The following is a 25,634-nucleotide window of genomic DNA, read 5'->3' as shown; positions in this document are numbered from 1 at the left end:
TACTTATACTTATAATTATTATACTAGGGGCAAGAGTTGAAAATTAGAAAACTCACCATCATAAAGTTTGATTTATGTAAACAGAAATGACCAGTAACAGTTAAATTGTCCATTTGTACATGGTAAAGTTTATCAGCCTATTTTATCTGTAGTTTGGGATTCATCCTATAATTATCATTACTGTCAAAGTGTACTTTATATTTTATTATTTATTTATTTATTTTTTATCTTCTTTTCTTTTTTTGAAATTTAATTTAACTTTGTTTTTTGTTCTGTATCCTTTTTTGCAGCAGGAATGGGTGAGGGTTAGGTGGGATTGGGCTTTAGGGGAAAATACCAAAATATGAAGGGACAATCATTTACATTTGTGCTTTATTTGTATGTTTCAGTACACCTGATATTACTCCCAATAAATTATTACGGGGGAAAAAAAGAAAATGAGCAAACTCTCCTGTATTGGAAGTATTTTAAATTGCATCGTCCCTATAAAAAGGATATATCCTTTTTTATAGGGACGATGCAATTTAACATTATATTATATTATATTATTATACTATATTATATTATATTATATCATATTATACTATTATATTATATATATATATATGATTTATTTTAATTACTTTTAAAATTCTGTAGGCCTAGGTAAGTCCCTGGTATGATCCGTTTTGTTTGTACATATGTAGCGCTCAGTATAAGAAAAAAAAAGTGACCAGCCTTTAGTGCCCTCCAGTGGCTTCAGTGCGTAACTACATCTCATATATTTTTAAGTTATACTTTGAAAGGGTTGACCGGAACTTTAATATGCTAATTATGTCTAACTTGATAATGCATTTACTCACTGTGACCACCAGGGGGCACACCACACATGTGTTTTATATTGCAGTTTATCATGTGACGTTTTCCGCCCTCTAGTGGTCACAGTGAGAAACTACAGCTGCACTCCTCTAGCATCAAGTTAGACATGATGGCATTGTGGACAATCATCTCAGTGCTTTAAGACCAATGATGACCCCTAGAGCTACTATGGACGAGTGCAGTCTTATCATTTATTTATTTATTTATTTATGCATTTCTTTTATTGTTCCTTTAATTATTTTCAACCCTCTTTTATTTTTATTATATTATTTTTTATAATTTAAGTTATCTTTCCTATCCAATTGTGCCTTGTATGTTAGAAGTATTTAGTTTAGATTACAATGCCTTAATGTTTGTAAATGAAATATCTTCAATAAAAAAAACAACAATAATAATAATGGCATAGTGACATGTATTTCCGGTGAATAATTTCAAAGTAAAACCCAAAATGCAAGCCATGACAAACAGAATAACGCCGTAACTCTCAAAGAAAGCAGAGGTAAGGAGGACTCGTGATTTTTGGCGTACATACATCTATCTTACTTATGCTTATTCAAGATCTGTGTCGAGTAGACTGCTTTCACTGTAACACCACCTGACACTTCCTGTCTCTGTCACTAGGTGGCGGTATAACACAGTTTACTACCAACATTCATACAGAGAAGAAGAAGAAGCTGTCATGGCGACGGCTCTGTGCTAACAGTGTCTGAGCCGGTTAACGTTGATTATTGATTAAAGTACATCTCTCAGACAAACCACGACCAGTTTTACGAGACCGAGTATATATGTAAGCCTTTTTAATTTAAATTACAGCTCAATGAAGGATAATTCACCGTCAGAGCTGCGCTTTGACACGTTAAACTAGCGTTAGCTCAACATGCTAACAGTCACATAGCTTCAGTTAGCTTTGTAGTTAGCTTAGCAGTTAGCTTAGCAGTTAGCTTAGCAGTTAGCTCAGCAGTTGTTGTTCAGTATGTAGCTAGTGTCCTGATAAAAGGCTGTCAACTGACCCATAACAGACTTTTTGCTATTTTTGGTCTGTACTTTAACGCTTATGTTGTTTTCCTTGCGATTTAAGGTCTTAACTATCTAATTGATGTTAGCTCTAGCCATTAAAGTCAACGTTACCTTAGTTAAAGGTTACTAAACATGTGTTTGATCCTCTTGTGATGATTATACGAATCAGATTACATGTTAAATTAGTGTTATTTAAAGGAGGCATGCAAATGTAAAGTTGTGTACTTTGCTTTTCTAGGCAAGAAAGTGAATGTAGTGTATTCAAATGAAAAATAAAGTGAATTTAGTGTATGCATATGAAAAGAAAGATAATCTAGTGTACTAATATGAAAAAGAAAGTGAACCTATTGTAAATAAATATAAAAAAAAAATATCTATGTCAAAACTTTCCGTCATATATACTTGATGTTTATGCCATTAAGTCAACGTTACCTTAGCTAAAGGTTACTAAACTTGTGTTTGATCCTCTTGTAATGATTATACGAATCAGATTACATGATGAAGTTTTCCCACCTCTTATTTTTATTTGTTATACTTTATTTTTTCCCTTTTTTCAAGGCTGTTTTCATAAATGCAATCCATTGTTCATATTTACAACAGTCTATAAACTTTTAAGTAGATGAGCTTTACAGACAAACCCATCAAGTACACTAGAGAAAAACAACCTCAACATTCAAAACCGAAACAAAACCAAGAAAAGAAATAACAATAATAATAATGACAAAAAGAAAGAATAGATTAATTCAACGTAAAGCTCCCTAAACTGTTGGTGCAAATGCCAGAAACACTTGTAATTAGAATAATAGATGATTTATGCACATGTCATGTATTGGAATCTGTGTTATAATCAAAATATATTGCCTTATCAACTTCATATTTATTAAGATATTATGAAGATGTTGTTTTGCTTGCTAATCTTGTGTTTCTCCTTGTTTTTTTTTCTCATATATAACAGACTACTCCAAGCTAAGTAATGTCACCCACTTATTAATCTGCTGTGGATTTGGCTTCGACTTGTGCCTGTTTAGTCAAGATGAATCGTCCAAAGCCTACAACTCTCAGGCGCCCCAGTGCTGCAAAACCATCAGGTATAATGCCAAGAGCAGTGTCACTTTAAGTGTTGTTTTGAACATGGTAGCAAACAGGGTCTGAAATTCCCTGCCACTGTTGGCAGGTCACTGAACATTTCTACTGGCCACTCAAATTTGTGTCACTTCTGAAACCTATGTAGAGTCAGTGTCAGTGGTACCAGGCAGTACAAATATGAAATATATCATGTAACCTTAATCCCTGACTATGTTTAACTCAGGAATTGCCCTACAATATTTCTTAATATAAGGATAACCTATTTGCCATGATGACAGGTGACCTGCCACAGCCAACGTTTTCTCTGTATTTGACAGGTGCTAATTTCATTTCCTGGTAGCAAAGTAGAAGAAAATCTCAATCTACTGTGATGTATGCTTCTCCTAGGTCATCCTCCACCAGGAGATTTCATTGCTCTCGGATCAAAGAGCCAGGGTGGAGAGCCTAAAGCCCCTGCTGTCCTGCTGAAGCCAGCATCCACAACTCTACCTGCTGACCGTAAGAGAGAGACTTCCTCCACTCTGCCCTCCTCATCGGGTCTGTCTGGCCTCACCAAGCGGCCCAAACTATCCACCACCCCTCCAGTCAGTGCTCTCGGGCGACTCGCTGATGTCGCAGCTGTGGACAAGAGGGCAATATCACCCTCAATAAAGGAGCCATCAGTGGTACCTATTGAAGGTATATCAGTTGCTTTGTAACTGTTTTTTTTTTTTTTTTGCAAACTTGAATTTTACACTCACTGTCATAGTTGTAAGGAAAGTTAAAACTCCTCTTTTTTATTGCAGTGTCACCGGTAGTGCTTCTGGATGAGATTGAAGCTGCAGAGTCTGAAGGAAATGATGACCGCATCGAGGGACTGCTGTGTGGAGCAGTGAAACAACTTAAGATGAACCGAGCCAAGCCTGACATAACACTGTACCTCAGTCTCATGTTCCTGGCCAAAATCAAACCCAATGTTTTTGCCACTGAAGGAATTATTGAGGTAAGACTTTCCATTGACATTGTGTAAACGTTCTTCCCCAAAGTGAACATCACAGATGTTGGAATTTGATTGGACTTTTCACCTGTCTTACTCTCGTCTCAAGGCCCTGTGCAGCCTCCTGCGTCGGGATGCTTCGATCAACTTTAAAGCAAAGGGGAACAGCCTTGTGTCTGTTCTTGCTTGCAATCTGCTGATGGCAGCCTACGAGGAGGACGAAAACTGGCCAGAGATCTTTGTAAAAGTGAGAACCTCCTGAACACTCAAAACAGTTTTATATTGTTTTTTTGTTTTTTAAAGATGTTTTATTTTATCCATGTACAGTAGGAACTCTTGCAGTTTGATAATCTAAAATGTATTTTCAGGTGTACATTGAGGACTCTCTGGGGGAAAGAATCTGGGTGGACAGTTCTCAATGTAAGAATTTTGTGGACAACATCCAGACTGCTTTTGGGACAAAGATGCCCCCTAAGAGTATGCTGCTGCAGGCTGACACTGGCCGCTTTGGTGGAGATCTCAGTGCAGGTACAGTTACATTGAGAAAACACACACTGGCTTGTTGGGTGTTAGGATTGTTGATGCAGGAAACAAGTGCTGATTATTTATGCTGCTTTGGGGTTTTTACATTTTATATTTAGGTAGCAGCCCTCATCCCTCAACCCCCGATGAAGACGACAGCCAGACTGAATTACTGATAGCTGAGGAGAAACTCAGCCCTGAGGATGAAGGGCAGATGATGCCGAGGTATGAAAACTATGCTTGTAGATGTGAGGGATGCTACAGTGTACAGTCCAACATACACCACTCTAAATTGTCAGATTTGTGTGTGGATACTATTTTGTATTTATTAAATAATTTATAACGATTCTTGCAAAAGATGTACTGAGTTCCTGGACCATTTTGTCTTTTGTCTCACCCTGTGGTATACTGTAGGTATGATGAACTGGCAGAGAGCGTGGAGGACTATGTGCTTGACGTCCTCAGGGATCAGTTGAACCGCAGGCAGCCGATGGACAACGTGTCCCGAAACCTGCTGCGTCTGCTCACGGCCACGTGTGGCTACAAAGAGGCACGGCTCATGACTGTGCAGAGGCTGGAGATGTGGCTCCAGAACCCAAAAGTGAGTAACAAATATCCTGGAATAAACCACTTGTATTGCTCATTTTCCCAGTATCTCAGTGGCAGTATTATCTGTCCGCAACCTGTAGTGAAATACTGCATTTGGTGAGATAAAAATGCTGGGTTAATTTGTAACAATACCTCTATAATGAAAGGTAAAAGGTAGCTTATAATGGCCACAAAAATATATATATTTTTTTTTATGTGAAATCATGAATATTAACCATGACTGTTGATTAATGAGCATTAACTGACTCTTTTTGTTTTTGTGTGCGCACAGCTCACTCGACCAGCTCAAGACCTCCTCATGTCTTTGTGTATGAACTGCAACACCCAGGGGGCAGACGACATGGAGGTGATCTCTAACCTGATCAAGATCAGACTCAAACCTAAAGTCCTCCTCAACCACTACATGCTGTGTGTCAGGTCTGTGGAGTCGCTTTTTGTCTTACTTCTAACTTGCTGTTACACACAGTGACTTACACTAACTGGTGCTTTTGGTCGTGATTCTCCAGGGAGCTGCTCAATGCTAACAGAGACAACTTGGGCACTATGGTGAAGCTGGTGATCTTCAATGAACTCTCCAATGCCAGGAATCCTAACAACATGCAAGTCCTCCACACAGTGCTGCAGCACAGCCCGGAGCAGGGTCCAAAGGTAAAACTAGAGACTTTTGAATTAATTGAACAAATAGTAGTTTGGAAATAATTTTACTATTTGAATCAGTCATTAGTGTCTGTGTTTGAATTCTATCATTTCCTCTAAATCAACATTCTTCCTGTCTTCCATTGTGTCTGTAGTTCTTGGCGATGGTGTTCCAGGACCTGCTAACCAATAAGGACGATTACCTCCGTGCCTCCCGAGCTTTGCTGAGAGAGATCATCAAACAGACCAAGCATGAGATTAACTTCCAGTCCTTCTGCTTTGGTTTAATGCAGGAGAGGAAGGAGACCAGCTATTTGGACTTGGAGTTCAAAGTATGTACTGTATATGTATAAATCCCTCAGTCATTTCAGCTTTAATCTCTACATATATTTACACTGAACTGTTTATCTTTGTCTCTCCCATAGGAGCGTTTTGTTATCCAGGTGACAGATTTACTGACTGTCTCCATGATGTTGGGCATCACCGCTCAGGTCAAAGAATCTGGCATTGCGTGGGACAAAGGAGAGAAGAAGAGTGAGTGTTGTGTATTTGTTCTAATGATGTGTCTATTAACCATAATATGCATGATTGGCTTTGCCTTAAGGGCCAGACACACCAAACTGAAATTGGCTGTCAGTGAGGTTGATTACTAGGTCGATTACCATGGCAACGGTCGAAGCTTCAAAGCATGGGTCTTTAAACATATGTGTGGTTTGTTTCAGATCTGGAGAGCCTGAGGTCGTTTCAGAATCAGATAGCTGCCATCCAGAGAGACGCTGTGTGGTGGCTTCACTCCGTGGTTCCCACCATCAGCAAAGTCGGCGCAAAAGACTACGTTCACTGGTCAGTAACTCCACGCATCTGATGTGTTCATTGTTGAAACCGAGTGCACAAGCTAATCATGTTTTCAGCTACTTTATATGTGTGTTATGTCTTTCATGTTTGCAGCCTTCACAAAGTGCTGTTCACAGAGCAACCTGAGACGTATTACAAGTGGGACAACTGGCCTCCAGAGAGTGACAGGAAGTGAGTTTTCCTCCATTATTCCAAATGAATCATGTTTTCTTCTGACTGTGTTTAGCACCTTACTAAGCTATTTTAAAAAAATTATTCCTCAGTTTCTTCCTTCGCCTCTGCTCAGAGGTGCCGCTGTTGGAGGACACACTGATGCGCATTCTGGTGATCGGGCTGTCGCGTGATTTGCCCCTGGGCCCAGCCGATGCCATGGAGCTGGCAGATCACCTGGTGAAGAGGGCTGCTGGAGTTCAGTCTGATGGTGTGTGAAGATCCACTTAGGCTGTAACTGTTTATGATCACAGTTAAGCTGTGTATATTACTCTGTGGCAGAATATTTGGACATTTGGTAAACACATGTGCCTCAGTTTAATGAGCAGCCAACTTGAGTCTTTCAACTCCTTATTCACATCTTATCCTCACAGAAAAATGCTTCTTAGGAAAGTATGAACAAAGGAAATATGGTTTTCATTGTAATTGTTTGACTGCTTCTTGGCATGATTCTTGACATATCAGTTTGAATCCGTAGAGCTGACCGACTGTTTCTTTTTAAACAGATCTGGAGGTCCTGAAAGTGGAGAGGATCCAACTCATTGATGCGGTGCTGAATCTGTGTACATACCACCACCCGGAGAACATTCAGCTGCCTGCAGGGTACTACAACCATTTTTTAAAAAACACTTTCAGGTCATACAGTTTACAGTCTAAAATAACAAACGACTCTTAATGTTTAAGGTACCAACATCCAAATTTGGCGATATCCGCACTGTATTGGAAGGCATGGCTGCTGCTGCTTGTGGTGGCCGCGTTTAATCCTCAGAAAATAGGTACAGCACTTTTTCTATGTTGAATACATAAGCTTAGCTTCTTAAGCTCTTAAATATTCTTCATTAATATATTGTCTGACATTTTTTCCTTTAGGTTTGGCTGCCTGGGACGGCTATCCTACACTGAAAATGCTCATGGAGATGGTTATGACAAAGTAGGTGAAGGTTATTTAGAATAGAACAGTTTCCAGGATAACAATGCTGAACTAACTAAAACACATCTCTCTATGCCTCCGTAGTAACTATAGCTACCCTCCATGCACCGTTGCGGACGAGGACACAAAGACGGAGATGATCAACAGGGAGCTGCAGGTCTCCCAGAGAGAGAAACAGGAGATCCTGGCCTTTGAGAGCCACTTGGCAGCAGCCTCCACCAAACAGACCATCACAGAGAGCAACAGCCTGCTGTTGTCTCAGCTTACCAGTCTGGATCCCCAGTAAGAGACCAAGAGGAATTATGCACCTTGTAACTAGTTGATTGTATTCTCTTTTTTTAAACTTCTCCAACAACCTCCACTTTCTTTAGATTGGAGGGAGGACAGTAAACTTACACCGTCCTATTTTCTATACAGCAGACAGTTCAATCTAGCTATTACCACTAGAAAATCCTTGTCAGTCTATAATGGAAGAAGTCCTGTATTAAGCTATAATAGCTTTTAAAATCTAGATAAGTGTTCTTACAGATGTGTGACTGTAAGATGGACTCATAGTTTTTGTTTGTGTTCAGGGGTCCTCCTCGTCGACCTCCTCCTCAGATCCAGGAGCAGGTAAAAACCCTCAACCAGTCTCTGCGTCTGGGACATCTCCTTTGCCGCAGCCGCAACCCGGACTTCCTCCTCAACATCATCCAGAGACAGGTAATGGCCATGGACACACTAATACACACTATAGGGTTGGGCGATTGGACGAATATGTATTGGCTATCAACCATTGACTCAGCACATCGCCGATTGTTGTTGTTTTTTTGGGCGATGTCATTTTATTTTGCTAATTTAAGCTAAAAAGTTCAGGCACCCTTGTTCTAAGGTTTTTGTCTACAGTGTGCATCCTGTAACTGTACATTTCCAACCCTTCACAGGCTTCCTCTCAGTCCATGCCATGGTTGGCTGATTTGGTCCAGTCCAGTGAGGGATCCCTGGATGTGCTTCCAGTGCAGTGCCTGTGTGAATTCCTTCTGCATGATGCTGCGGATGACAGTCTGCCAATAGAGGATGACGAAGAGGGAGAGAGCAAAGAGCAGAAAGCCAAGAAGAGACAAGTATGTTGATTATAACAACATACCTTACTGTTGGCAGGCAGCAATTACTGAAATTGTCCTGATCTGACATTGTTTTTGAATGTTTCTTAAAGGGCGGGTCCATTATTTTTTAGGTTTTTATATCATTCTGTAGCTTCTCAGTGATGGCCACGTTAGTCCGGATTCAAAAGTCACACAATAACACAAACAAACTAACCCATCGAGGCAGTGATAGACCAGCAACTCTTGTGTTCTGCGAAGTTTTTGTGAATGGAGTCTGGGGGCTTTGAAAAGAGCATAGATAACGGCTTCAGTTCCCGTCGGAAAGGGCTGTCTGATGTCGAGGTAAAGCAGTGAAAATATTCTAAATATAGCTTACACTTAAACTGATATTGTTTTTTGTTTACGGTGGCTAAAATATGTTTTTCTGTTGCTCCCGTCCACAGCTACTTACCTCACCGTCACACAGCCCTTTGCTACAGGGAACTGAAGCCGTTATATCGCTCTCTTCAAAGCCACCAGACTCCATTCACAAAAATAATAATTTTACCTTGCAGAACAAGGGACTACATACAACCCCACATCTGAGCTAACCCTTTCAGTTATTTCCAAACCTAGTACAGCTAACTTTGACTAAGCTAGTGCTTGAGTACACATTATTCATAACCTTATTGATTAGCTTCATGATTATCTCACCTATGTCACTGCTTTTTGCAAACGGCTGAGTAGGTGTCTCCATTTAAAAAAACGAAAAAGAACATAGATGGACCCACCCTTTAATGACAGGTCTTAATTCGACTTTGGGCTCAAATAAACTTGCAACATGCTAAATTTATCTCTGTGCTTATTTAAATTTATGTGTAGCTTATTACAGACTCTTGGCTAATCCTGAATTATTATCTCTCTTCCTGTTAGAGACAGCAAAAGCAAAGGCAGCTACTTGGGCGGCTCCAGGATCTTTTGTTGGGTCCTAAGGCTGACGAACAGACAACATGTGAAGTGCTGGACTACTTTCTGCGTCGTCTCAGCTCTTCTCAGGTGGCATCGAGAGTTCTAGCCATGAAGGTACCGTATTGGAAGCATAAAAAAAGCATCACTAGTAGCATTGTGTTACTGTTTAAACCTGATTCCATTTACATTATATATTTGTGTGTAGGGTTTGTCATTGGTGCTGAGTGAAGGAGGCCTGAAAGATGGAGATGAGCGGGATCAGCCCATGGAAGAAGACTCTGCAGATGCTGAGCTCTTGCCAGGATACAATTGGCTGCTACAAGACCTCCCAAAGCTCCCCTTGTTTGACAGCGTCAGAGGCATGACGTCCACTGCTCTGCAGCAGGTCAGTGTCTGACTCAAATGTAAACTGTGAACAACTGGAAATAAATGTAAACCTTTTAGGAGGTTTGGTGACAAGGAGTTTGACGGGTGTCTTGTCTGTCTGCTCTCTTGAAGGCTATTCATATGGAGACAGATCCGCAGACCATCAGTGCCTATCTCATCTACCTCTCCCAGCATGCACCGGTGGAGGAGCAGGCTTCTCATAATGACCTGGCCCTGGTAATCACGGCGAGTTACTTACATTCATTACATTACATGTTTTTTCGTTAATCTGTTTTTTCGTCGAGCAGCGCTGAAGTAAATCTGATCTACGAATCGCTCTCTATAGGACGTCGCCCGGCTAATCGTCGAGCGTTCCACCATCATGAACAGCCTGTTCTCCAAACATTCCTGCAGACCTGAGTCTGATGCTGTGCTCAGTGCTTTCCTCACCATCTTCTCTACATACATCAAGCGGATGAGGAAGACCAAAGAGGGCGAGGATCTTTACAGCTGGGTGAGCATTGCTAACTGAACTACATTCATCATTTACACCATGGCTAACTATTTATCACTGGCTCAAAGTAACTGAAATATCTATGAATAAGCTGGAAGCTCCATACACCCTAAAATCTTTATGCAATCTAAAAAAAGTGTTAAGTTTTGGGTCTAGTGACCTGACTGTGATTACTGAATGATCTTGATAGTGAGTCCAAGAAAAAATAAATACAATAGTGAGCAGGCTTGAAAAATAGGCTTTGCAGCTGCAACTGAAATTTCAGCTGCAATTAAAGATTAATCCCAGTTTGATGTCTGTAGGATGTGATGAAAACGGGGGGAATTGCATGATAAAACTTGTGCCTGACAGACTTCTTCTTTTCTCCAGTCAGAATCTCAGGACCAGGTGTTTCTGCGTTGGACCACAGGAGAGACTGCTACGATGCACATTCTGGTAGTCCATGCCATGGTTATCCTGCTGACTCTGGGACCACCTAAAGGTAGTCCTGTTCACTTTGCTGTTCAACGTTTGTAATGTTAAAGGGGCTGTAAGAACTAGGGATGCATGATGATAATAAATATATTCGATATATATAAATATTGGCATTAGGGATGTACCGACACCAAATCGAATATCAGGCCGATATTGACTCGAATAGCTGTATCGGTGATAATGGGGCCAATCTACTCAATTCAGTTCTATTTTTATATACTATATACATTATATACTGGAATTTGAATTCCTGTTTAAGTTTTGACCAATTTGTTGCTGCATTAAAAATGTTTACACTTGAATTGTAATTCCAGTTAATTTTGAAGATTTTTTTTTACCAAGTTACTGGTGTATGATTTTATTATTTTGATAACTAATTCAGTAAATTTATATCTATGTATTTTGTTTTAAGTTAGGAGAGCAATGTATAAGTCACACTTACACATTAAAGACTAATCCCAGTCACAGTGAGGCATACAGCTTATTAATTAAACACTTGTATCGGATCGGTACTCGGTATCAGCCAATACCTACAGCCCAGGTATCGCTATCAGTATCGGGACTGAAATAGTTGGATCGGTGCATTCCTAATTGGCATTGGCCAAAAATAGATATCTGCAAAAATCCAATATCGTGCATCCCTAGTAAGAACATGTTTACCATTGTTCATATTTACAGGAGAGAGTGATTTCTACGCTCTTTTGGACATTTGGTTTCCCGACAAGAAACCTCTACCCACGGCCTTCCTGGTTGACACCTCAGAAGAGGCCCTCCTGCTCCCTGATTGGTTGAAACTGAGGATGATCCGATCAGAGGTTTCTCGATTGGTTGATGCAGGTACAACTTGCCATAACACACAAAAATATGCGTTGGTCACCATGTAAATGAATTTTTTTATTTTTAACGGAACAATACATGTTTTTCCCCTCAGCTTTACAAGACCTGGAGTCTCAGCAGCTGCTGCTGTTTGTACAGTCATTTGGCATCCCTGTATCCAGCATGAGTAAACTGCTGCAGTACTTGGATCAGGCGGTCTCTCATGATACACAGACGCTGGAACAGAACATCATGGACAAGCGTAAGAGAGCTGCAGATATCTTACTTTTGAAATAGTTTAACATTTTGAGATTATATTCCTAAAATATTTATGATTAATCTAATTTTGTATTCATCCTGCAATAGACTACATGGCCCACCTGGTTGAAGTGCAACACGAGCGAGGTGCCACTGGGGGGCACACTTTCCATTCGTTACTGAGCTCCTCTCTTCCTCCACTCAGAGGTTGGTGTTTCAGGTTATATTATATGACATTTAAGTCATTTTTGCTATTCATTTTCTAGATTACTCACATTAAAAGTGTAAAAGTTTGTAAATTTGTTTAACAATATTAAGATTTTTTTATATTTGCACATAATCTTAGATGACACAGGGCTTTAAATGTAAAGTGTCTGACAAAAGATGTACCAAAAAATGTATGAAAATAATCTACATTAGTCCATGTCCTGACTACATCCCTTCTGACAGATTCTGCTGAAACAAGTAAGGTCAAAGTTACCGTGGAAACGCCCCACAGCTCTGTGAAGATGAGAGCAGCCAGTCAGCTTCCTGCAGTCGGGCCTGACGACGATCTCGCTGGCATGTTGCTTCAGGTGGGATTTACCAGCTGTTTTATTCTCAGTTCTTTGTCTTGTGAATTTTTTAAACACAATTCTTTGTGGGCTAAATGTCAATTGTTGATTGAAAAATTCACCAATAAACAATCGTTTATTCGTGGAAACCGCTTATAGTGATCACGGTTACAGTGATCAACCGCATATGTAGTAATCAAGTAGTCTGCTTACAGTGTTCATTTTGGGTCTTTTCATACATGATAACATATGGAAAAATATTTGAATACTACATTAGACTAACGTCAATTTTTTACTTACTAGAAGAAAGACATGATCAATAAGCGGTTTCCACTGTTTTCATTCCAAGCTGTTGTTGAGTCACTTCTGTGTCAAACTGACCTGTTTCTGTTTCCTTTGCTTTAACAGATATTCCCCTTAAAAGTGGACCCCCGCTGGCACGGCCCCCCTCCCAGTCAGCTTTCTCTGGCCCTGCAGCAGGCGCTTGCTAAAGAGCTGATGCGGGCCAAGCAGGGCCAAATTCAGCAGGCTGGGTTGGCATTTCGGCTCCTACAGGCCATAGCAGCCCTGCTCACCTCTTCTCACGCAGGGCCTATTGTCATATCAATGCACCACAGCCACGCCCTCTCCTGCCCTCTCATGCGCCAACTTCACCTCTACCAGGTAAGGCTCATTAACAGTCGGTGCATAATTCCATGTTGAGTCATAAAACATTGGAATACAAGTATTTTTTTCTTGTTTCTTCCAGCGTCTCGTGTCCCAGGACATGGCTTTCTCCTCACTGTTCCTGAAGGTCATTCTTGAGATGTTAATCTGGTTAGACAACCCAACCGTGGAGGCAGGACCCTTAAAGACTCTGCTCAAATCCTTCGCTGGTCAGAACTCTAACAAACACAGGCACAATGATGGTGAGCACCTCAACACATTATCTTTTCAAATGTTCATTCATTGTAGATAATCAGTGTGTGACAAGTGTTTCTGCCCCGCAGTGCGTACAGGTTTTCTCCACCTGGCTGAGACTTTAGCATATCGCAGAGATATTGAAGCGCCGCTGATGGCCGTCATTGCAATGCTGAAAGCTGGAGACAGATGTAATGCAGAAGCAGAGCTCATTGGGAAAGGTATTAATAGAGTCTTTGTGTGGATGATGTGAGCGTGTATTGAATTTGTGTGAACTGAGCATCAGATTTAGTGTTTCAAACAGTAGTTAAATAATTAACTGATTGACAGAATTAATCTATCACAGTCTTAAAACGTGATGTATTGATTTATCAGGTAGAACGTTTTTTTATTTATTATTTATCAAGTAAAACTGACAACTGTTTAGTATAATTGCAAATGTTTTTTTTTAGCAGTGACTGGCAATGTCCTTTTAACTTAGATATATCCATTATTATTACCCTGTAGGGTATTTGGTATTTTTTCAGTACAGCAAAAGTTCTTATGTTCCATTTTACATTTTTTAACAATAGTTTTTTTTAGAAAAGTATATATTTTGACACTTAAAATTGAAACTATAGAACTCTCCCAGAACCATTTTAGGTTTTTCACAGCAGCATATATTTTATTAAGGGATTTGTGTGCAGTAGATTAGTGCTGAGTCAAAGTGTAAAAACTTTGACAGCAATATTTCAAAGTCTGTGATTCCCTCCATAGAAGTGGCAGCTCTCAAGTCCAAAAATATAATTTCAATCGTTTGTACACTCTCCTCACCAACATTTTTTTTTTCATTTAGTATGCTTAAATTTGTGCAACGATTTCTGTAAAACCAAACCAGACTAATTAGAAAACAAACCAAAAGTATCAATTCGGACTATGGCTTGTGAAAGCGCCCTTAGTTTTAGTTTTGTTACATAAGGATGCATAATGTCAATCCAACACTAAGCATGCTGTTTTGTTATTACATTCCAGTGTTACAAGGGCTGATGGAGGTGAAGTCGCCGTATTTGGAGGAGCTGCTGTCTCTGTTGATGACTGTTGGTACACAGAACGGGACAGCCGGCCCTGTTGCCACGGTGATTTCCTTGCTGCTTCAGGAAAGTGAGGAGCGAGCTGTGAAAAAGGAAGTGGATTCTAACAAGTGAGCACCGCAATTCTATTTCCCTCTCAAGTCATGCAAGAAACATTTATATTTGACAGGACTAAATGACAAACACGGCTGCCTGTGACAAAAAAAAAAAATAGCAAAGCGGCGCTCGCTGTCTGTGGCCTTGTACTGCTATTGGATTTGGTTCGGAAAGGTTTAATTGGTTTTGCAGCTTTACATTGGCTTTACAGATTCACTTGCTGTGAAAATCATAGAACATTTACTTTACCGCTTCAGATACATACTGAAAGGTTGTTCTTTGACACATGCAAGGTCTTGTCCAAGGATTGCATGTAGATAAAGTGATAGCACGTTTTTGTGTAGCGTGTCTGATCATTGTTAGAAAAGGGAGTGTCTTGATCTAACTGTAGAAGTTGTGTAACTACAGTGTGAAACATTTTGTTATCACCAAGACAGATTCCAAGTGACTCAACATCAGTGTTTTCTCATATATTCATAATTCAATTATGAGCGCCGCTGCTAAAATTCCACATGATCATTAATATCCTCTGCTCTCGTGTTTCACCGAGAGAGGAGCTTAGCCTCTTCACACACACGGAGCAGCAGAGGAGAGACAGGTGAAGTGAAGATAATGTTGTCGGTACCGGTTACAAACAGGCTCGGTAGTGAAAGACACGCTAACTTGCAGCTGATGGATTCTGCGCTTTTGTGTTTTGAGCTGAGCAAGACCAGAGAATATTCGGTTAAAACAGATCGGTGATGCTGTTTTGCCCTGTTTGTTCTCCGTGAAGTTTGCTGGAGGTGATGTAATGTAGCCTCGGCGCATTTTATGTGGACTGAGCACTGCGCTGGACTCAAAATAGCCTTTTAAATGCTACATTGCTTGTCAGCAACCGGTCATGTGGTAGGCAATTTAGCCTTGTGTGCTCTGATTAATTTGGCATGCAGTTAACACAACAGTCATCATTTTGTTTTAATGAAAACTCAACTACTGGCATTTGCTCCTGGTGTTTTTCACCAGGAGCAAATGAATAAGGAAATAACGGGAGTAACAGGCAAACCAGCTTTAAAAGTGACTGCACTATAAGTGATGTGCAGTGGATCTAATTTATGCCGATGTGAAGAGTGATTCACGAGGATTTTGAAAAGTAACTGATATCTAAATCTTTGGAAAAGTAACTGATAAATGTCTAAAGAAAACTTTAAAGTATTAAATTTGAGAACGGAATTTGGTGTAGAGGTAGGTAGTAGAATGAGTGGCCGCTCTCAGAGTGGGTCTGCCACCCCAAAGCAGTCGACCTCGGGGAAACGCTGAACGTTAAAGGTACTATTGATAACACTCATAGCATTCAGCCACTAGACGACACCAACGTCGTTTTACTATTGGCTCACAATCCTTGTTAGAAGTGGGAACCAAACATCACATATCTTCCAGAGATTAACAAAACATTCATTTTGGACCCGTCAACATTTTTTAAATAATTAATTCACAATCATAAAATAGTTTTCAATGAAATGACATATTTGTATTCAGCACCTTTCTAAAGGCTCTGTGGATGGATTACTTTTTTTAAAATTCTGTGTACATAAAAATGTTATCAATAAGACCTTTAATGATAAAATGTTTGATTTGCTGGTTGTAATGAACCAGCACATTGGGCACAAGATCTTTTGCTCAGTTGTATTCTGAGGTCTGGGTTAAAACTATAGGACCTGAATAGGTGTTCAGTCACATCTCCATAGAGGTAACCTTTCAGTTGCATCTTTCCTGCAGCTCCGAGGTGACAAAGTCAGGACTGAGCTCAGGGCTGCTGGTTGATTGGCTGGAGCATCTCGACCCTGAGGTCACTTCAGTGTGTCCAGACCTTCAACAGAAACTGCTGTTTGCCCTCAACAAGGTAAGATGAGCATTGCCTGCAGATAATGTACCTCTCTTGTCTTATCATACTGGATTAAGTGTTTGCTTGGCGTTCTTGATGCATCCTTAACTATTTCTTTATTTCAGGCCAGAGGAACCCCGGCCTACAGACCTTATCTGTTGGCCTTGCTTACACATCAGTCAAACTGGTCCACTCTCCTGCAGTGTATCAGCGCTCTTCTCAGCAAGCGCAGAGACTACAAGTACACCCATTTTTTAAAACATTTTGTCAGCCACTTTTTCTGGTGTGAGTGAGAGATTATGTTAAGTGTCTGTGTAACGTTTTTCAGACTTGATCCATCATCAGCCCTGGATTTCCTGTGGGCGTGCAGCCACATCCCGCGTATCTGGCAAGGACGTGACCAGAAGATCCCTCAAGTAAGTATCGAAAGCCCACATACAAGTTTTCACCAGTGTTCATTTTGGCAGCTATTTTAGATTTAGTCTTAAAACAAAAATGCTTATTCATTTTAGTCCCATTTAGTCATTTTTATCCTTCATAGTATTAGTCTAGTTTTAGTCACCGAAAGGTTGAATGAATGATTAAGAATGCAGCTTTGTAGTTAGTTTGAGTCCTCCGGACTGCTCTTTAGTGATGCGCGGTTCAGTCGCACCCACCGGTCCATTATGAGAGCCAATCCGCCCACCCAACATGTAAAGATATGCGTTACTCAACCACCCGAACCCAACCTGACCCGCAAACCGCCAACTTTATGCATTATAGTAGCACAGTTGTCAGGATTGAGGTGTGAGATAAGAAGGACAGAGACGGACCGAGCGCTGCCGCAGCACGACTCTCTGACAGAGTGGCAGAGAGAGAGGAAGAGAAGGTGGAAGGTGACAAAAATAAAGAGAGATTTTGGTAAAGTTTTTATTTTTTAAACTACATCTTAGTCTTGTCTTTTTCGTCAACATTACATGTTTGATATCGTCACCGTTAGTGTTTAATGATGTCAGTGCCGTCTCGTCATCATCTCGCATCTCGTATTTTGTCATCGTTTTTGTTAACAAAATGAACACTGGTTGTCACCCTTTTTTCTGCATTTTTGATGAGATTGAAGTCAGAGAGAGTTCATTGTATTTTTCTTTTTGTCTGTTCAGAAGAAAACAGAGAAGTTTGTGCTACGACTCAGCTCTGAGGAGCTCCTCAGCCTGGTGGACCTGATCTTGTCAGAGTCGGAGCTCAACAGTCGCGACTCACCCCACGATGACAAAAGGAGCTTGGACCAGGCCTCCTGCTCCCTCATCCAGTCCAGGCTGCCCCTCCTTCACTCCTACTGCAGCGGAGAGCTGGAGAACATCAAGAAAGTCTCAGAGTACCTCATAAACTGCACAAAGAAATGGGAGGACAGGTAAGCAGTATATTCATATTGTTTCAACGCTGATCTACTATTCTCAAAACTTTCCTCTATCTCTTCCCTCCATATTCGAAGACACATACTGGATGCTCATCACCTTTTGTCGTGTGAGGTTCACCAAAGTGCTCAGCCCATCCATTTCGACACATTGCATTGTTCTTTCTAATTAGCCCAAATACGGAAAGTCATTTTTTTTGTCCTGTTATAGTGTGCTGATAAACTTGGGGTAAATCGCACTAGATTTTCCTTCTCAGTGCAGATGAACTTTTCAGACTTCCTCTGTCAGCCACAATGCTGTGGACCAGGGAAAACTCGATAATTAGGTCTATTGGTGTGAAATTAAAACCAGCAGAAGTCGTCTGTACTGTGATCTCTTTAAAAGCTCAGTGTATTATAATGAAGCCAAGAGGATTAAGGCTGAAGCTCTAAACTTGCCTGTGTTGTGAATTCCTGCTCTGACTTAGCTGTCAGAGATCAGGGTGCAACTCTTTGTGGAAGCAAACCCTCCTTTCATGAATATGTCTCTGGTTATTAAACCACTTTAATGAGGAAACTTTGGCCAAGGTCAAGCAAAATTAGCTTCCGAATTACAGTATTTTAAGTACAGCTAAGCTGTCTGGTAAAATTGTTGCTCGTGAAAATATGGCAGGATAAAAACATGTTGAAAGTAAAGGGTTTTGGCCTTGTGTTGAATAAACACTTGATTGTATGTTGAGCATTCTTCTTGGGAAACCTCGCTGTCAGATAAGCCGGTGTTTATTCCAATTACACGCCAACTATTGAACAACAGACGGACTCTTTACTCTTGGTCAAGGTCGCTCTGATTTGCTTAATTCATAGCTGTAATAAATCTCTTCAGTTAGAGAGAGTGCATCATTTGAGCCTGACAAGAGCCTTAACGGATTTTATGAAACCACAGTAACTTCAAGGCAAATGCCTCAGAATTACATTACGCTATTCATGTGCCTAGTTTGTATGTGTACATTAATTATTGTCGCTTGTAGACACAAACAATAGAAGTGCTTTATCGTGCTCTAATCTGTGATCTCATATCAGCTCTGTTCATAATCCGTTGAAAGAGAATTTGACAAAACTCAAGGTAATTTTTCTGTAAAACCGGGAACATTGTTTGCTTTATAATAATATTATAGAGTGAAGCTCACTTGAGTTGTGACAAACTTTCTGTGGCTGCACAAAATTGGTCAACCAGTCACTGTCAATTAAATAGCTTCAAGCCACACAACTCAATAACATCAGGGATTACAGTCTTGATTATTCTGTTACTCAGCTTTACCATGGACAGCTGAACTGTCCTGAGCCATAAATAAAATGTATTTCCCCTAAAGTGAATGGCACATTCCTGTAGATGGTGACTTGTTTCTAAACCATAGCATACCGTTTTGTTTGTTTTGTCTTTCAGTGCGATGATTAAGCGGTGCCAGAACTTGCTGCTGCAGATCTATCTGCACTTCCCTGAGGTCATCCAGCACGTTACCCTGCCTGAAGGCACCTTTAGCAGTGGAGGGGCAGCAGACGGCAGCAGCTGCAAGGTAAGAGATGTCTTACCTATTTCATAGACCACATAGTTCTTAACATCTAAATACCTTTTGGGTAACACTTTATAATAACTGCAGGAGATGAGGCATTAGTTTAAATGTTTGTAAAGACTTGATTCAGCATTTATAAAGCATTGTTTTGTTATTAAGTAAGGGATAATGTACAGCGAGCCGGTCATTGTTGTGAAATAAACCCAAGACGGGGCGGTGCAGGACCCGGACGTGAAGCCCCCTGAAGGGGTTTATTTCACAACAATGACCTGCTAGCTGTACATTATCCTGCTTATTTCATGGCTAGTTATTTAAGAAATCAATAATATAACACAAAAACGGTCCGCCAGAGTCCGAGATCAGAGCTGCGTCCATAGCAACGGTCTGTTATACATAGCAACGGTCTTCTATAAAGAAATAACACACCGTAGAACACTGTGATTGACCAATCACAATAGAGTATTCAACAAAGCCATGTAATAATACACATTAGTATGTAATTCATAAACACACTTATAAATGTTTTATTCTTGATTAATAAGATCATCTATAATTTGTTTGATTGTATTTTCATACTTTATAAAACAATGGATTAACCATTTATAAATGAAGTATTATATCAATTACAACCCAGTTAATTAGGAGTTGTCAATGGTTCATAAGATCATTTAGAAAGTGTAAATAAATGATTAACAAACTATTTAGAGGTACATGTATGCATGCATTTAATTATATGATTTACATACATATGACTTTGAGGTTTTTATAGTAAACCAGTCATAGTATAGTATGTCGAAAAACAGTCACAGTACGGTATGTCATGCTGTAAGGCATAGATGGTCCTCACTTTAGATGAGGTCACAAAATACTTAACTAACAACTAGCAACTACCTGAATTAATCATGAATTGCAGTATTAAGTGTTTATAAAACATATATTAAGACACTCACTAACCTTTAGTGCATGTCTAAATTATTATACTGCATGTATAAATGTACATCTAAATGATCTTATGAACCATTGACAACTCCTAAATAACTGGTTTGTAATTGATTGACTTTATTCAAAAATGGTTAATCCATCATCTCACATAGAGGAGTTTATTAATCAAGAATAAAACATGTATAACTGTTTATGAATTACATACTAATGTGTATTAATGTAGGAACAATGCTTTATAAATGATGAAAATGTTACCGTTGTGGATAGTGACATTTGAATGTTTATGCCCTTCTACATGGTATAGTATAATATACCATATATAATAGAGATGTCATACTGTACTTAGACCAGAGGCTCTTCACATTGAGTAAAATATCTGGTTAGATTTAATAGGAACTCCCTTAATATATTTGGATATTACAGAGTAAAACCAGGACAAGCAACAGTAACAAATACACTGCAATATTCCATAGCTTATCACAAAATGGGTCACAAGTCATGACCTATAGCCTTCACCGAGCTCCATAGCCTTCACACTCCACTGCACTTCACAGGAAACAATCATAATGCTTAAAATTGGGATCTAATGTAATGACTATCTTCTTGTACTAAAAAAAAACAACCCTATTTCATCTGTAGTTGACAACTCAAAGTAACAAATGTCTTTTTTGGATTGAATAATAATGGTAAATACTTATTGCATGTATTTTCCCCAGCTTGACGTCCTGGTGCATCGCCTGGTTACACTGCTTGCTGATATAGGAGACACAAAGTCTGTTGAGGGCCGCGTGTCTGATGCCAACCTCGCATGCAGGAAGATGGCTGTGTCACATCCTGTCCTCTTGCTCAGGTGAATAAAAACCAACCTAGGTGGTACTCTTTGCAGTAGTACATATAGCAATACTGACTGTAACACCGTTCTTCCTTTCCTTTTTTCCCTCCCAGACACCTGCCTATGGTTGCAGGTCTCTTACACGGTCGCATTCACCTAAACACGCAGGAGTTTCGGCAGCAGAACCACATGACGTTCTTCAGCAATGTGCTCGCCATCCTGGAGCTGCTGCAGCCGCTTGTTTTCCACAGCAACCACCAGAGGGCGCTTCAAGACTGCGTTCTGTCCTTTATGAAGGTCCTTCGGGTAAGGCGGCTCACACACTGTCAAGTCTTCACCATAGGATTTAGCCTTGAGATCAGACGTAACCACTTGCTTCAAATCAGAGTTTTACAATGTTCATATGTGTTTGTGCATCTTCTCCCTCGTAGAACTTCCAGAGGACTCGTTCTCCGTTGGTCTTCATCAACAAGTTTTTGCAGTTCACACAGAAATACATTACCTACGATGCAGCGGCCGCCATTCCCTATTTACAGAAGCACTCTGACATCTTGCAGTAAGTACATCATGGCAAACCATCATTGAGTTTACCGTATTTACAGCAACAACGGCTTTGTTAGAGATTTGCTGTTTCTCCTGCCAGGGGTCTGTGTGCAGAATACCCAGACCTGGTTCAACTGAAATCTCTGCTGGCTGGACTCACTCTGCCAGTGAAAAGGTCTTCTGCAGAGGATTCATCAGAAGACAGAGATGGTGAGCACAGGAGGGTCTTTTGACTTCATGGTGTTGTTACAGAACCCACATATATCTGAAACATAAGAACATTTAAAATGTATCAGCATTTCTTTCTTGTCTTGATACATGGTGACATTTTATGTATTAAAGGGATAGTTTAGTTGTTTTGAAGTGGGGTTGTACGAGATACTTATCCATAGTAGGTATATTACTCACCGTAGATGACAGTCAGCACGCCCCCAGCTTGGAGAAGCATACAGGAGCACGGACACCGGACCAAAACAAGACTGTGTTGTGGACGGGGATGGAAGAAAAATGTATTTTAGCCGCCTAAAAGTGTACACTATATGAAGAATATATTCTTTATCTTGCCGTCAGACAGCCCTTTCCTTCTGCTTTCCGACAGAGGACTTAGATGAAAGTGAAACTTATCTATGCTTTCTCCAAAGCCAGCAGGCTCAAATGGCAAAACCAGTATAGATACTATTCACTTTCAGTTCAGTTCGCCTTCGGAAAATATCCTAAATATAGCGTACACTTAAACAGATTTTTTTAGGTGGCTAAAATAATTTTTTCTGACATCCCCGTCCACAGCACTGTATGGCTTTACTCCAGTGCTCCTGTCTGTTCCTCCAAGCCGGGGGCGTGGCGACCATCATCTATTATGGATAAAGTACCTCATACAACCCCACTTCAAAACACCCGAACTGTCATTTCAAGTCTAAAGAGCCACTATAAGCATAGCCCTAAATGAGCGGGATAATGTACAGCTAGCAGGTCATTGTTGTGAAATAAACCCCTTCAGGGCGATGAGAGACCCCTCCGCATCGCCCCGTCTGGGTTTATTTCACAACAATGACCCGCTCGCTGTACACTATCCCTTACTTGATACCTAGTGACATTTTACGCATTAAAGGGATAGTTCGGTTGTTTTGAAGTGGGGTTGTATGAGGTACTTATCCATAGTAGATGATGGTTGGCATGCCCCCAGCTTGGAGAAACAAGAGAGGAGTACCGACACCAGAGCAAAGCAATACAGTGCTGTGGACGGGGACGGCAGAAAAAAATATTTTAACCACCTAAAAAAAAAATGTAGATCCGTTTAAGTGTATGCTGTATTTAGAATGATTCCACTACTTTATCTTGCCGTCAAACAGCCTTCTCCTTTCAGAAGGGGAACTGAACTGAAAGTGAAACGTATCTATGCTCTCATCAAAGCCAGCAGGCTCAGATGACAAAATCAGTATAGAGACATTTAAACAGATTTATTTAGGTGACTAAAATACATTTTTCTGACATCCCCGTCCACAACACTGTATTGCTTTGCTCCGGTGCTCCTGTCTGTTTCTCCATGCTGTGGGCATACAGATCATCATCTACTGTAAGTAATACACCTACTATGGATAAGTGCCTCATACAACCCCACTTCAAAACACCCGAACTATCCCTTTAAGTCTAAAGAGCCACTGCTGCACTTTTCTTGCAAACTACAATTCTGCTAAATAATTGCTTTTGCTCTTTAGCAGACGACATGGCCACCGGTTCCCTGCCCCTCGTCAACATATCTGCCTCGGTGTCGCTGAGCGCGGCTGACATGACAATGTACTTGAAAAAGATGTCGAGAGGAGAGGCAGTCGAGGGTAACAAACACACCGCTGCAGCAATTTCACATGTATAAATCCTGTATCATAATGAGTAATACGCTGCTTTTTCCCCCGCCTGCGTTAGATGTGTTGGAAGTGTTGACAGAGGTAGATGAGAAGTCGAGGAGGAGCCCAGAGATCATCCAGTACTTCATTGTGAGTCATAAACAACATAAACAAAAAAAAAAGGTCAAGGGTAGTACCTGTCGGCGTGTAACGCATCAATCACCACCTTGTGTCACTGTTTGTAGAATGATCTGCAGAGACTCATGATGTCGTCTGAGGAGTTGTGTCGGAACATGGCCTTCAGTCTGGCTCTACGCTGCATCCAGAATAATCCCTGGTAAGTTTAGAGCACTCTGAGACAAACCATCTACAGAGAGAAAGAAACAAGAAAAGAAAAGATGGGTAGTGATACATATCTATCAATCAATCTTCAACATATCTGTCTGTATACTTTTATCTGTTGCCATTTTGCTTTTCACTATGTAATACTGTGTTTGCTCTGCTGCAGCCTAGCAACAGACTTCCTGCCAACTTTCATGTACTGTATGGGCAGCGGTAACTTTGACGTGGTACAAACGGCTCTCAGGAATCTTCCAGAATACGTGCTTCTCTGTCAAGGTAAGAAGATACTCTTTAGTTCAATTCCTGTTGACAGTGAATTTAACTAAAGTGCCTGTTCCGCTTGTAGTCACATGACACGCAATATTTTTTTAGGAAGGCAAAAAGTGATTTAACGAGACATGAAAAAAGTCAGAGTCACGCAACCTTGTTCTTTTTTCCTTCACAGAACACGCAGACATCTTGCTCCACAAGGCGTTTTTAGTGGGTATCTACGGGCAAATTGACACCAGTTCAATGATCGCAGAGTCTATGAAGGTCCTTCACATGGAAGCAACAACATAACGACAAAGTGTAAAACTTCACAGCCCATTAAAAATAGCGTCATTCATTTTCTGCATTCCAGAGATAGATTATTTTTTCATTGCCTTTAATTCAAACATTGCTCTAATTTGATCATGATAGATTAACAATCTCTGACTCTTCAATGGTACGGATAAAAGGATCCACCAGGGAGGTGGTAGCTACCAGTAATATAATAACTTCTGGATCATTTAGTGACTTCAAAGAATGCATTAAAATTCCCTCTAAATTAGTTGAAAATGTAATAATTAAAACTGTTAAATTGCTATTATTGTAATAATTCCACAATTAGTACATTTATTACTTCTTAAGGGATGTAAGGATACATTAACCAATAATTAAAAAAGATAATAATAATTAAAATATTATTAGCTGATATTATAAAATCAGTTTAAGACAACAGAATATCCAAAATGATTAACTGAATATGTTAATATAATAATAGATATTATAATTATTTCTTAAAAATGGTTTAATTAAATTGAAATTAAAACATTGCATTATTACATTTTCAGACATTTTTGTGGGAGTTTTTGCACTTCTGCAGTTATTAAATTACTAACATTACTACGAAATACAGAGCTCAGTGTGTATTTGGAAAATTGTACACTATTTTCAGCTTGATATTTTCAATAGTTTGAATATGAAATATCAACATTATTGTATAATTAAAAAGCGGACTAAATGAACAACAACAAAAGAAATATATTTCTGCTCATGGTCCCCCATCCAGTGTTGCATCAGTATGATAGCAATTTTGCTTTAATTTTCCTCCTCTCTTTCAAAATTATTAAGAGTAAGAAAACAATCTGACCAAATGTATTATTGCCTGAATACAATGTTAATTGTGAATTATTTAAATAGCTCAAAAGATTGGTCCTTTCTCTTTAAGTTACGATGCTTTACTGTTACCTGAACATCATCTTTGAGCCACTTTGATGTGAACTGAATAAACATACCTTGTGGAATA

At 39.9% G+C, this 25,634-nt stretch overlaps 1 protein-coding gene across 4 annotated transcripts; it reads left to right on the top strand.

Moving 5' to 3' along the window:
- The first annotated feature begins 1,511 nt into the window (after nucleotides 1-1,511).
- Nucleotides 1,512-25,634, top strand: ints1 (integrator complex subunit 1). Of its 4 annotated transcripts, none has more exons than XM_037792264.1 (48): nucleotides 1,512-1,645; nucleotides 2,831-2,963; nucleotides 3,349-3,639; nucleotides 3,747-3,943; nucleotides 4,047-4,184; nucleotides 4,306-4,465; nucleotides 4,579-4,684; nucleotides 4,874-5,060; nucleotides 5,340-5,485; nucleotides 5,575-5,716; nucleotides 5,860-6,036; nucleotides 6,130-6,238; nucleotides 6,427-6,547; nucleotides 6,653-6,730; nucleotides 6,823-6,980; nucleotides 7,276-7,372; nucleotides 7,454-7,545; nucleotides 7,640-7,700; nucleotides 7,785-7,982; nucleotides 8,273-8,402; nucleotides 8,624-8,803; nucleotides 9,698-9,847; nucleotides 9,939-10,118; nucleotides 10,232-10,336; nucleotides 10,446-10,613; nucleotides 10,983-11,094; nucleotides 11,766-11,924; nucleotides 12,019-12,165; nucleotides 12,270-12,368; nucleotides 12,612-12,736; nucleotides 13,124-13,378; nucleotides 13,464-13,623; nucleotides 13,705-13,836; nucleotides 14,627-14,795; nucleotides 16,537-16,660; nucleotides 16,768-16,883; nucleotides 16,971-17,058; nucleotides 17,782-18,032; nucleotides 19,459-19,588; nucleotides 21,244-21,377; nucleotides 21,473-21,665; nucleotides 21,791-21,915; nucleotides 22,003-22,112; nucleotides 23,621-23,734; nucleotides 23,823-23,893; nucleotides 23,989-24,080; nucleotides 24,252-24,361; nucleotides 24,531-25,634. In XM_037792264.1, the coding sequence occupies exons 2-48, from the start codon at nucleotides 2,909-2,911 to the stop codon at nucleotides 24,644-24,646; spliced, it is 6,558 nt and encodes a 2,185-aa protein (XP_037648192.1). In that variant the 5' UTR covers nucleotides 1,512-1,645; nucleotides 2,831-2,908; the 3' UTR covers nucleotides 24,647-25,634. The 4 variants fall into 4 exon arrangements, with proteins under 4 accessions (XP_037648192.1, XP_037648191.1, XP_037648190.1 ...); XM_037792263.1 differs by having other exon boundaries at nucleotides 23,618-23,734; XM_037792262.1 differs by having other exon boundaries at nucleotides 10,232-10,345.

Source organism: Sebastes umbrosus, chromosome 14 (assembly GCF_015220745.1).
Source record: "Sebastes umbrosus isolate fSebUmb1 chromosome 14, fSebUmb1.pri, whole genome shotgun sequence".
Classification (NCBI taxonomy): Eukaryota; Metazoa; Chordata; class Actinopteri; order Perciformes; family Sebastidae; genus Sebastes; species Sebastes umbrosus.
Note: the sequence above shows the minus strand (reverse complement) of the source record. Positions and strands in the feature narration are given on the sequence as shown.

What these genes read in the sequence shown, in the direction of transcription:
- ints1 (XM_037792261.1), top strand. Translation starts at nt 2,909, where the DNA reads ATGAATCGTCCAAAGCCTACAACTCTCAGGCGCCCCAGTGCTGCAAAA. An exon ending in ATCAGTGGTACCTATTGAAG is followed by an intron (nt 3,640 to 3,746) that starts GTATATCAGTTG and finishes TTTTTATTGCAG; the next exon opens with TGTCACCGGTAGTGCTTCTG. An exon ending in CATCCTGTCCTCTTGCTCAG is followed by an intron (nt 21,378 to 21,472) that starts GTGAATAAAAAC and finishes TTTCCCTCCCAG; the next exon opens with ACACCTGCCTATGGTTGCAG.